Source organism: Plodia interpunctella, chromosome 12 (genome assembly GCF_027563975.2).
Source record: "Plodia interpunctella isolate USDA-ARS_2022_Savannah chromosome 12, ilPloInte3.2, whole genome shotgun sequence".
Classification (NCBI taxonomy): Eukaryota; Metazoa; Arthropoda; class Insecta; order Lepidoptera; family Pyralidae; genus Plodia; species Plodia interpunctella.
The window spans coordinates 2,151,469-2,165,592 of NC_071305.1; the positions used below are offsets into that span (position 1 = coordinate 2,151,469).

General features: G+C 34.3%; 1 protein-coding gene across 4 annotated transcripts; it reads right to left on the reverse strand.

Moving 5' to 3' along the window:
• Positions 1-3,153: 3,153 nt before the first annotated feature.
• On the reverse strand, positions 3,154-14,124 carry LOC128674250 (insulin-like peptide receptor). Of its 4 annotated transcripts, none has more exons than XM_053752720.2 (8): positions 14,020-14,124; positions 12,699-12,942; positions 11,588-11,807; positions 10,170-10,310; positions 9,206-9,411; positions 7,323-7,469; positions 5,489-5,654; positions 3,154-5,055 (listed from the first exon to the last, which is right to left on the reverse strand). In XM_053752720.2, the coding sequence occupies exons 2-8, from the start codon at positions 12,725-12,727 to the stop codon at positions 3,196-3,198; spliced, it is 2,769 nt and encodes a 922-aa protein (XP_053608695.1). In that variant the 5' UTR covers positions 12,728-12,942; positions 14,020-14,124; the 3' UTR covers positions 3,154-3,195. The 4 variants fall into 4 exon arrangements, with proteins under 4 accessions (XP_053608695.1, XP_053608696.1, XP_053608694.1 ...); XM_053752721.1 differs by having other exon boundaries at positions 12,699-12,823; positions 13,731-14,095; XM_053752719.1 differs by having other exon boundaries at positions 13,731-14,095.

The window sequence follows — 14,124 nt, forward strand, 5'->3', positions numbered from 1 at the left end:
CAAATAACTTGTTAATCTAATTCAAAGTTTCATAGCGTCCATTCCCTGATATTGTGAAAACATACACGAACACGGAGGTAGATCTAATAGATGAGATTTGAAAGAAAATACTGGTTAGCAAAATTTATTTTAGGTGGTCCTATGATCATTGCGTTTCCACGTCAGAATTAATAAAAAAAATATATTATTCCTTAGCGCTTATCGGAACACATAAACAATAGTAGGTTTATTAAAAAGACTTAGCACGAACTTTAAATTGTATTTTAAATCAAAGCACTGTGAATGCATGCACTATTTTATTCATCAATCAAATTTTTGAAAGTTATGGGTACAATTTGCGTTTTGAACGTAAGAAATATCTACGATAATTCGAATTTACGAACGAAGAAAAGAGTCGATGCAGAAATTGATGACACGCAAATAAAAAATATCTTTATTTTTTTTATACTGATAAAATAAATACTAATAAAGAATTTTTATGTTTATGTAAAGGTGTGTCAATGGCCAGTGCTAAGTGGAGAATATTTTCAATTATTAATAACATTATATTGGATTTTGTATAGGATATAAACGGCTTGGAAGGAGATGTGGAGACCTTAGCTCCGGGGTCCATTGCACTGAACAGAATAGTTTTAAAAAATTATTTTTATATTATATCCAGAACGAGCTAATTCATCGTAAACAACACAAACTAGTGATGTAAATCCCGCGAGCGTACCAGCTATTAGCCATAACTCAGCGAAACAGACACTCATACAGCAATTTCACACGACTGCAAATTTCAACGGAGCTGGCCGACATCTGTCTACTGTGTTGCATTTATGTCCTGCTCTGTAAGTCTTGAACGGGGCGAATTAAAAGTTTTAATTTTAAGTATTTTAATCGTCGACGACAGGAGGAAATTATATTATTATTGCATCTATATGTCTGTCCGTGGCATCGTAGCTAGTAATCAAACGTCTGAACTGATTTTCATCTAGAGATTTAATCGAGTTTTCACACGTGAACACACGTTTTCCAAATATAAGTAGTTAAGAATTATTTTGTATATAATTAGTTAATGTAAAAGTAAGAGATATAAGTAATTAAGTATTTGGAAAACGTGTGTTCAGCAGTTTGGAAACCATCCATTTGAGAACAACCAGCTCTTTTCTAGCAGATGAATGGATGACATGCAACTTCGGAGCCGGGGTTGGTGGTTTCTTAAATTGTTAATTATTTTTTTATTAAATTATACCTTATAGATAAAAACGGTTAACATGAAAACTTTTAATTCGCGTAATTTAAGATTAGTTAAGTACACCTATAGATTAGAGTTTACAATTATAAATATTCTCCGTCATTATCCTCGCAGCTAATATTGGTTTGATTAACTAGAGTAGGTATACGTTTTCATGATAGTCGGACAACTAGGGATTACGGAGACGAGAAAGTTGGAAAGTGGACCTTGACTCCGACGCTCAACGTCTGAGGAACCAGGAAAACACTGAGATGAGAGAGTTTCCTCAAGATGTTTTATTCAAAGAAAGCAAGTAATGGTCTAGACTAGAACACCCTAAGGTGCCCAAGTGCAAACAGCTCAATACCATGGTTTTCCCTATAGACAACATGAAGTTCTTCAAAATGAGCGTGAAAAGATTTATTCAGGGGCAATAACGTTCGTAGTAATGGTATTGCACGCATCCATAGACTGCGGTGACTACTTCCCATCAAGCGGCCCGAATACCTGTTTCCTTTCTCAGTAGTATACAGGGTGATTTCTTGTACATTGTCATTATTTTATCTACATGCTCAGTCGATGGTACAGAACAACTTTTCATATGGAAGCTACCTTGAAATCGCGCAATCAGCTGATCCGTACATTTTCCACAACTTAGGTATTTAAATTTGTATAGAACAGCAGATTTTTTTTTTCGCTATTTCGGAATTACTCCCATTGGTACTAAAAGTTGTTCAAAATCATGGATTGAGCATGTAGACAAAATATTGCCTATACGTATAAAAAGTCACCCTGTACACATTGAGTAAATATAATTTTTTTTTATGGTATAGTGGGCAAACGAGCATGATGGTCGCCTGATGGTAAGCAAACACCGCAGCCCACGGACACCGGCAACCCGATACGGGTCACCGGTGCGTCGCCGACTTTTTCGATAAAGCGATAGACTTTTTTTTCTTATAAGCCCCAATGTCAAAACTATTACGGAACACTGCTGAGAGAAGTTTATTTCATAGTTTAGTACAGTAATGTAATGAAACTCTTTTCTATACTATTGAAGAGGTTTTAATAGACGTACATTTCTTTGTCCTCTCGTATTAGAAACCCATCGATCATGTTACAAAGTTTTCCGGGTTTATCCATCATCCACTCGTCCCCTGGGCACCCGGGTGTATCAAATAAACAAAATATCAAATTTGTCTTCCTTTGTAAACTAATAAAATATTCTTTGGTTTGGTACGGACTAAATATTAGAATCTGCTCTCAAAACAAATGGAATAACAAAGAATTGTGCTTTTTAAATATACAGGGTTCATGTTTCTAGGTGAAATATAAAAAAAAACATAGGTTCACAAACAGAAAGTTCACAGAGAAAATGCAGTATTACGAAACAACAGAATTTAAAACAAAATAACGAGAATATAGTAGAAACATTTACACTTTTTGGAAACTACTTACGACCGAAGTAAAATCGATAGACAACGTAACCCATAAGAAAGTAATTTCTAGACTTTCATAAAAAAGAATCTTATAAAGATAACTGAACTTAAATTTATTATCTGGATTTCCCAAACCCTTCAAAATAAAGACCTTGTCGCCCCCACTCACTTAAATCTCTGCTCCAATATTTTCTCTTTTACGACCCGTATTAGTAAAAGTTGGGAAACTTTGAAAACCCTTATCCATTATTTGAAGGTCTAATTTTGGAATCTTGCGCCTATGGCACACCTTGTACCATAACTTTTTGGCCAACTGATTTATAATCAATATATTTCGCTTTCAGTTTTCTTTCTACGCAATGAAGTCATAGTTATTTAGATTTCCATGACTCACAAAGATCACACAAGTAACAACTGTACTCAGTTACGGTTACTCCAGCTGACTGCATTTTAAAAAAACTCTAATAAATTCCCATCATTAAAATAATGAACAAAGAAATATAAAATTACTTTATTGCTTTTTACTTAACAATAATATCACCTAATTAAATGGCACTCTTCAAATGTGTTTTCGTTTACTAATACCGAGTAGAAAGGAATGAACTCCGACATAACGCTTGGAGTTGTGCACTCATTATACACATTTTCCACCAAAGGAATCATATCATCGACCCGTTTCTTTCTCTTCCAGTACCTTCCAGCCACTACTGAAGCAGTGAATAGTAACAAACCGAAAACTAACGCAACCCAAGCCCAGTTCTTAACATACTCTGTAGATACAACAACAGACACATATTCCCCACATGCCCTTTCTGACGCTAAAGTTGTTGAACACACTCTTATCACATACTTTTTGTAAACTAAATATTTCACAATAATACTAGATTGGTCTGGACGCACGCACCAAGTACGCGGCACCAAATGTGCTATCTCGTTCACTTTTATTGACGGTATCACTTCAATAATGTAAGCTAAAACTGGCCCATTTACTAAATCTGGTGGTCTCCAAGAAAGAGATATGTAGCCAAATTCATTGGCAATAGCGTATACCACTGTTGGAATATCTGCATATTCAGAACGCAGTGTCCTTACAACGCCTTTAGCAGATCTGCTGCATGTATCATGAGTGCAAGCCCGTAGTCGAAATCTGTAATCTCGAAATGGTGCCAACTCTCCAATTTGGTAATCGGTTTTAGTCGCACTTACATTTAAAGATAATGTTTTCACATATTTTCCAAATGATGAATTTGCAGGAGGTGGCGATTCTTCAACATTACATCCTAAATCAGAAAGATCACTGCAAACATCGAAGTAATTTTCAACTAAAGCGCCCTTAGTAGATGATGATAACACTCCACACATAGATTCACAACCTCTTTCATATTCCGCAGGAGGACGATATACGACTGCATGTCTGAAATCATCGATTTCTTCAAAATTATCTTTGCAATGATCTCTTGAATCAACATCTTTAGGATGAATATCAATTATAGATACGTCTAATTCATAACGCACGATGTGCGGTTTATATACTAAATGATCAACCCAGCGTATAACTACAACTTCTTCATTCTTTGCAACTAACTCTGAGATGAAAGACGGTTCAGGTTTGCCAACAGGGGTTGAGAAATTGTATATTGTGCTTCTAGCAATATAGTTGCGCTTTGGTTCGTAAGTTTCTACACAAAGAGCGTATTTAGATCCAGGATGCAGTGTTGTTATATTAACCAAGCCATATTTTCTAGGTTTGACATCTACATTTATAGCATGCCATTCAGATTCACTGCATGTTTCAGGAACAAATATCTTTTTGGAGCCTAAAGGTAAATGTATGTATAATACCGAGTAATGCACGTCAGGTTCCTCTAATGACGGGAAACTTATTGTAACGGATGTTTCATTTAAGATTGTAACATTAAGATTAACTGAAGCAAAAGCACATCCTCCACTGTAGCCATTCGTGTCTTTGGCAACATCCCACTCACTAGGTTTATCACGGAATCTTGGTACTAATTTATCAATTTCATTTAAACACAAAACTGGATTTCTGTAAAAATTCATAGTCCCATTTCCTATAATAATATTATTTGTGACGTTGGTTGTAAACAGCGTTTGTAGGTTAACCATGTCGTGTACAACTAGACTATATTTATTATTATATAATTTTTGGCCTCCAATGTACTTCAATGATGAGAGGAAATCCAAAGAAGTTATTATAACAGATCCATGAATTTCTATATAATCCGTAACGTTTTGAATTCTGCTCAGAAAGGCTCTCAATTCCTCCATAGCTTCTGGGACTGATCTAATGTGTATTCTCAAAGAGCCGTTAATGTACACACATCTCTTTGCAGCCTCAATAGAACTTGTGGATTGTATAAGAAGGCTCTTACATATCTGAAATGGATGACAAAATGTTAAACTATTGCTTAGTCTCAAAACTTCAATCTACATAATATCATCGTAAATCGATAATGAAAGAAAATCTTTTCAAAATTATTCAAAGTTTTCGCAAAATCTAATGCAAGAGACAGTACCATAAGAAAGACTTTTGACTATGTACATTATGTACTTTTATATATTATTAGAAAAAAAAAACATTGTAAGAAACAATAACGGTAAGCCAATCTGGCATGATAGGGACCAACACTGTTCAAATGAGTTTCTTTCGGAATTTCTTCTCAGCAGTGGTCGTTCCGAAATGCCAGTAGTTTGTAGCTTGTGAGAAATAACTATAAGAGAAAAAGTGCCTGTGAAGGTCTAATTTCTGAATAAATGATTTGAATTTGAATTTGACCTTATACTAAAATACGAAGTAAATCATACTAACCACGTTACAATTCACACAAAGTACACAAGTAATACTTCCGTTTGAGAAAGTGTGCTTTGCAAAATCGATTGGACATTCAAATATACACGTGTTGTTCCACTGCCAGCCCCCTAGCCCTTCACATTCTTTTACTGATAAACAGTATTTATTCACTGGTAAAACTATCCTGTTAACAAAAAAAAAAGATCATTTAGACTTTAAGCTGATATCAATCTTAAACAAAATAATATTTAGAAAGTATACGAACGTATCACGAGACCTCCCGTGACGTCTTTGATATTTCTATTTAGTTTATTTTTTATTTTATTTTATTCGAAGAACATCCCAACTAATATTATTAATGAGAAAATAATTTTATTTGTTACCTCTTCACGCTCAATCTACTCAACCAATCTTCTTGAAATTTTGCGTACAAGTAGTTTGAAGTATGGAGTGGGACATAGGGTACCTTTTATCCCGGAAAAATAACTGTTCCCGTGGGAAAAATACGCGGGCGAGGCCGCGGGTAAAATCTAATATAGTCATAAATAACAATTTCAAAATATGAACATAAAGACCATTTACATATTGCCATATGATTGCCACATGATTCTTCTGGAACTATAGCTACCTAATATTCCTTTTTCTGTTACTAATTTTATTTTTGTGTTATTTTCAATAGATCTATGCTCATGTGGCTCTTCATTTGACTAGCATATTTGTGAGGACCAATATGAACGTTACTAATAGAAATTTCATATTAACTTATCACTGTCGCCCTACCACTATCTATATATATTTCTTCTAGAAAGAGACAACTTTACAGGTGACATTCGCATCGGAACTTTTTCAAACATAAGTACTTCTTATTCACAGATACCTTTTTTTGCTACCATATTCAGATAGATTCAATTTAAAAAAGAAACAAATCGATTTATCTTTATTCGATGAAGCACTTCGAGATTGTCTCAAAATTGCCGTTAATTGATTGATTGACCTTTTACCACCGATCGACTGATTGTTAGTATAAATTGGATTCATGATACTCGAGTATCAAGTACTGAACAGTCACGATTCTATAAGTAGAGTATTTAATGTACCAAAATAAAATGACTTCAGACTATATCTGTTCCCAAACAGAGAGATATAGCACTTTCCAAACACAGCAAATATAACTTTGTCATTCATATAAAAATTATGAAAAGCAAAGTAATTGTTTTCGCTCCGATAGCTAATTTAGAAAAATGCCTCGTGTATTCAGTGATTATGTTTTTTTCATAGAAAAAAATTATTTGATCTATGGTTTTTTTCGTCAGTTTTAGACACAAATTATGAACCATTTATTTAAATGATACAAAATTCACATAGACACCCTGCTGGCTACTACGGAACCCTTCATGGGTGATACCAACTCGCTCGCCAGATTTCGGACAGACATTCTAACAGATAGAATTTTACTAGTCTTAGCGAATGGTTCCACCCACGTAGCTTACGTTTGACCTCGGGTCATTACGAGTAACTATTATTAGTAATATTTATTCAAAACTTCATCAAAATCAGCATCACTTTGGCAGATGGAATAAATACTATTGTATTATTACATTCCTGCATTTACAATACTAGTTGTTCGCTGCGAACGTAGACCTCGCGAATACAATGAGATGAGATTTTACAAAATTGTGAATATTTCGAAAACGACTTAACCGATTTTAAAAATCCTACTACAATTCTATTGACAGATCCTACATATCTTTTAAATTACCTACATACATACAAAAAATGTGATTTCGCAGCAATTATAGAATCAAATGTAAGACCTCGCTCGCTTCGCTCGCTCGGTCAGGAGCCAACTTACGTGTCATCAGGACATTTGGCGACACATTCGTGCTTGTAAGTATAATGACGGCAGAGCAAACACTGGTTCGGATTAGCTATCCTACAGCCGAAGCACTGCTCGTTGCAGCGCTCGGCTTCAGGTCCTTCGTAGTAACGTTGGCACTTTCTGGAACATCGTAATTTTTACAACCTAAATGTCATTTTTGACACAAGCTTTCATTGTCGTCAGAGAGGTCTTGTTGAATTCAACGCGCGACTAAAAAATCATGCCCGTACAGTTGAAATGTTCACTCGTTGGGAGCCGATCCTGTGTACACCATCGGGCCATGATTAAAGTAATAATGAATTGTCATGGAAACTGGAGCGAATCCTACTTGTGCCACATGAGTTTGTATACTATCTGACTCATGTATAGTAATTTCCATCAACCACCACTTGTTCCTTGGTGAAAGAAAACATCGTGAGGAAACCTGCATGCTAGTTGATATGGAGTAGGCAATAGCAGACCACTCTATTAATAGTGCCCAGTAAGTTGTTGTGTGTGTTTCATTCCACGTAATGACCACGACCCTCAGCCTAAAAAAATACCTCAATATTTTATGGTAAAAATATTTATTATTTATAATTTTTATTATTAGTAAAAGTATTTGTAAATAATAACATGTGTTCAACGACGGTTTTATTTTTTGTTCATTATCGCGAAGGTCACTGACATTTCTGTGTACGCCAACTACTAGGAATTATATTGTAATCGATAATGAAATAATATTCGAAAATAATTTATTGTATCAAATTAACTTTACTACATTTGCAGTGGTGGAGGTTCTAACAACTAAGGATGCCGACGACCGCGCGAAGTGGAAACACAAAAGTAATTATCTATTTATTCCAATTTATACGCATATAACTTAGTCTGTAATACTTAACTAGCTGCGCGAAGCCCGGGGCTTCGCTCCCGTGGCAATTCCAGGATAAGAAGTACCAGGTTATATTCTACCCGTGTACCAAATTTCATAAGAATCCGTCCAGTAGATTTTGTGTGAAAGTGCAACACACACACACACATCCTCACAAACTTTCGCATTTATAATATTAGTATAATTTAGTCTAATTTTAAGACTATAATAATATTTCTTTACATAGTTTCATTTTAATTAATGACATTACTACATTCTAATTACAAACTTAGTTTAACAACGGTTTCTACCATTCATTCTAAACCGCGACATCCACAACCACAATAAACTATTTCTAATTCAATGCTCACTTTACATCGTAAATACCATCGATCCCGCAAATTTGGTTTGCGTCATTGATTTATCACGATTGTTTGTTTTATCTTCGTAATACCGAATAGAGATTGTCATGAAGATGAAGAAGAAGGGTAAGCCGCCGATAACGCTGAGGTCACAAAGATAGTGATAACTTTGGAAATGTAAACATTTTCGAGTGATGAATTATTGATTGAATTATTCTATCTATGTCTATCTACTAGAAAAGCTAAATTCACTACTTCTACTTTTAATTGTTTGACTCAATCCTTTTTAATTTTGGCACGCGCGTGAAATCGGCCTTTCAACAAACATAACGCAATCAGTTTGCGGATCACAAAGGTGATCCGATTGCGATATTAGAAGAAAGATATTAGAAATATCAACAAGATATAAAATAATAAGATTATAGAAAGGAGATATTAGAAGCACCCATAACTGAAGAGCATGCATGAAAAGTGACGAGTACAGAGGTGATAATATGTATGTTTATAAGCTTTATAAACTAGGTACCTACTCCAAAACAACTAATACAAGGCCATGATAATAATCTACCACTAATTTAGATTTGGTGGCCAATTTTTGGTCAATACAAAAAGGATTTATTTTGAATTCGTTTCAGTTCCTTTACCTTGTATTCCAACATTTGTTCGTATCCATCTCGTTCGTGCACCGACAGTTAGATGTACAGTGCATGGTCCCTTCAGAAGGACTGAGAACTCTTCTCGCCATTGGAGCTATAGCTTTCCAATTCACGGTAGTCACGAAGCATGCTAGAGGAACCAACCATACTATGACTCCTCCCCTGTCGATTTTTAGCAGGTTGTACAGTCCTACCTGAAGACCAAGAATAAACAAATGAATATTGCAATAAAGACGTTAAACTGGGACGAACAGTCAGCTAGTTAAGTCAGCTAGCAGTTCGTCCCTTAGCTTCGCTCGGGCAAAATCATAATAAAACGTTCACAGATAATCAGATATAATTCAAAATAATTGAATTTCAGGATTCGAACCAAGTAGATCGTTTCAAGTAGATCAGTAAAGATTTTCGTTATTTTTCATATAAACTTTACCCCAAGTTTTTACCCCTTTAGGGGTCGAATTTTGAAATTCCTTTCTTATCTGAGCACTACCCAAATTTCGCAGTTATAGCTTCTATGGTTTAGGCTGGGCGTTTATTAGTAAAAAACGCTTGTTCTTTTATATATTATGTATAGATGGGTCGTCCCAGATACCGCTGGATATACGAGTGCTACACATACGCGTACCGTCCTAACGTTTTCTCTCTTTTTTACACGATGCATACACGATATGAAAAAAGAAACAGCAAGTAATTTGCTGCGCGTTTGTATGTTTCGTGGTAGGCCTTCTAAACCGAACAAATCAAATTTTGATCACTTATTATATCAGCTGAAAATTAGCGGTTTAGCTTTGGCCACAACATACTGAGCTTGTAGCCATTTCGACAAACGTATCTTATTCATGTTTCGTGTGTTTACGTCCCGTAAACATTTTTTAGCAAACAAATGTATTAACAGAAATACATTCCAATGTTTTAACTGCATTTTCATGCATCAATTGATCATGTGATTCACCTCTTTCAGATGTTCCATGTCATAAACGATCAGACTGAAGTCATTGAAGACCTGATCTCCGCGAATCCTGGCCAGATTCGGAAACAACTGTCCCAAAGACTCCAGGCCCTTCACCCGGTAGAATATCACGAAGCCTGTCACCTAGAAACAGAACATGCTGACATAATTGCCACGACATTATCAAAGTAACACTTCACAAAAGAAAGTCTTCACCAATAAATATAGCTAGACATGATTTTTTATATACTACTGAGCAAGCTAACTGGATGCGGCCCACCTGATGGGAAATGGTCACCGCGGGCCATGGAGGCTTGTAACACCAAGTCAAAAAATTGTAAAATATGATTCGTATGAATTATATTAATAATTAAAAAGAAGAAACAATTGATTTATCTAATTATTTATTAATAACCCACAAAACAGATTAAGATGCAATAATTGAAAAGTTACAAGCATTAGACACTAACTTGCTGGCTAGCATTCAAATTCAAAATTCTTTATTCAATTTAGGATGATATACATCACTTATTGACGTCAAAAAAATACTTAAACTAAGTTTACTGCCGACTTCCAAAGCGCAGGTGAAGAAGAAGCGGCGCAACAAACTTCACCGCAGCCTTTTCTCCAAGGACGTCAATTAACAAATAAGTAAGTCTTATACATATATTAAAAATCACATCATTATTAAAAAATAATAATCATCATTATTAAAAATACATCATTATTAAAAATGTCAAAATTGTAATGAATAAATAAAAGTTGTATTTCCAATAAAATTATTATATATATACATTCAAATAAAAATAATGCTAATAGCTAAATGTACAAAACGTACGTAATAATGTCATAAATCAATTACATATGTTATGAGGATACTGCACCACGCTTGGGCCAAACATTATTGTCATCCACATAATCATCAGTGTAATATGCCTTTTTACAAAATACTTCTTTTATATAGTAATAAATATTTTATATAATTTCTAAATTGTTTGGGGCTAACTCAGTCTGTGTGATTTGTCCTTATATATTTATTTATTTCTTTAATGATGTAGGTAAATCATAATCCGGTGGAATGAGTCTAAACATTTCTTTTATCTATGGTCTAAACACTTCGAAATATAACAATCAATATATATTTGCCTACTAGAGGACGCTGACGTAAAAACTTTGCACAGTATATTGTCGTACAGATTTTTACAATAAATTATATTTCACAAAGATGTTTTGGCGATAATTTGTAAATATTTATAGCACCACGAGCCATCCAGCTGTACGTCATTATTAGATAACTATATCACCATTGTAACATTATAGCTATATTATGTCTAGAGTGTGCTAGCTATCTTATGCTTTTGAGGCCCTAGTCAAGAGATCCACAACTTTCTTTCGCTCAAAGACCATTGACGAAAACTCACCTCTCTAAGATTCTTAAAAATCATTTTCTCAAAGTCTTTCTTCTCCGTCCTCTCCATTAGAGTAATCTGGAGGTCTCCTAGGATCACCACACAATTCTCCAACTGCTTCAGTTTCTCCAGAGTGTTGCACGCCATCCTCTGGCAAATGCCAGTGGTGTTGTAAGCTTCTTCAGTTCTCTCAAATAACGTCTGGGCATCCGAGTAACACGCTAGAATAAACCTAAAGTGAAAGACGATAATGATTTGATTAATACGTTGGTTCTTTGACAAACTATTGGTAGGTTAGTTATCCTTACATTTTATAAAACAAAGTGCCGTGTCTGTCTGTTGACAATAAACTCAAAAACTACCTACTGCACGGATTTTCATACGGTTTTCACCAATAGATAGTGTGATTCCTGAGGAAGGTTTAGGTGTATAATTTATTATGTTTCTACACGAGCGAAGCCAGATCGGGCGCCTAGTTTAGCTATATAATGTGAAATCAAATATATTGTAGTAGATAGGCGTTGAAGTTATATTGAAGTGCCCCGGGGTTTCGCTCCCGTGGGAATTTCGGAATAAAAAGTACTATGTGTTTTTCCAGGTTATATTTTACGTGAAAGAGTAACATACATACACACATACAAAAATCATTTTTTGGTCTGCATAATAATTTCAATAGCATAAAAATATCATCGCACAAACCATTTCTTGCAAGCATCCCTTCCAAAAACATGATACAGTCGACCGCATGTCAAGTTACAGCATGGATCTTTATGCCTCGGTAATAGGTTAATAATTCATGTATAGACACTATTATTATAAAAAGGAAAGCATTTGTGAGTTTGTTACTTTGTGAGTTTGTATGTTTGAGGCGGGTAATCTCCGAAACTACCGAACCGATTTCAAAAAATATTTCACCATTAGAAAGGTACATTATCCAAGATTGCTATAGGATTGTATATTCTACATTCAGACAGTTGGCATTTACCCTATTTATCTAAAACACAGAATTCCATAACATGCCGTTAGCTCTTTGTTAGTCAAAATATTATTTAAATTACGCATAAATTCACTTATCTAATTGTTAATTAGGTACCTATAAGTAATAACATATTGATAACATTACCACAATATCACCGCTTGAGCCGCCGCCATGACACTTTAAGTTTCTTTTTCCCGCCAAATTTCTTATACTTTTTCACCGATTTTTTTTTAAATAGAAACCGGCCGACTAACCTCAGATACGCGTATCTTACGGCAACAGAAAAACACATTGTGCGCTGAGAATTGTTCCCATTGCGATTCCAAGTTGCACCAATTATTCGTCATTGTTCCCCGTAGTTTATCCTTCCATTTGCGGTATGTGGCACCTCAGAGTAAGAATTATTAGAGAACGCGGGCAAGATTCAGAACAATAAGTTAAATAGCTTAATTTGTATGCAAATACGCTTGTTATGTTATACGTTCAGCATAATTTTTTTTTTATTAGATTGCTGGCACCGTATTCACTGAAAGTCATGTCGTATATGTAGGTACTTTGTGTACAAATATCTGTATTTTATTACCTACTTGTTTTATTGAGTGACTATATCATATTTTATCTTATCTTCATTTGGAATGCTGTTTAAAATATTAAAAATAAGTAGTCATTTCAAATTCTCTCCAGAGTAGAAAATTAAGTACCAGGGTTATGTATTTAACATAACCCTGGTATTTAATTTTCCACTCTGTAAGATAAGATAAAATATGATATAGTCACTCAATAAAATAAATAGGTAATAAAATGCAGATATTTGTACATAAAGTACATACGACGCGAATCAAAATTTAGTAAATTTATTCGTTTTACGACACACTTGTCTGTCGATTACATAAGAATAATATAAACTAGGATGTAGCATCGTTGAAGATTCCAAAAAGTTGGCATGTCGCTACCGATCGCTTGAAATTATTTTAAAGTGGACGAAGGGCTATTGTAGGCATCGTGCTACAAAATCCTATTTTCTACTTAATTACAGTTAAACTAAAATTAAATTCTTCATAAATAACTTGTGCGGGCTCTCGTGTTATTTAGTGTTTTATTCTACCTCTAATGGTACCACTCTAGCGCTATTGTTAGAATAAAATATAGGTATGTATATTTCATTAATTAATTTACCTTATTGGAAGCTTATCTAAATATATAATAACCAAGACAAAACTAAGCTGTTATTTTGCTTGGTTACATTAAAATAATCGCACTCAGACAATATTCTGTTATGTTTTGTCCGTGTGTTTATATTTCTCATCACAAAATTTAGCTTTGGATATACCTATTCACTTTTAAAACCTCTTATCACTACCTGTACCTAGATATCAAATTCAAATTCAAAATTCAAATGTATTTATTTTATTCTTTGGAACAAATATTGATAAATTATGGGTAGGTATTTTTGTAAATTATTTACTTTAAAAAATATATATCATTTAAAACACTTATAATTTAAATAAAATATTGATTTCTAGACGCGACTAAACACTAAAGCAACCCTAGTACCTAGAGTAAGTGTACT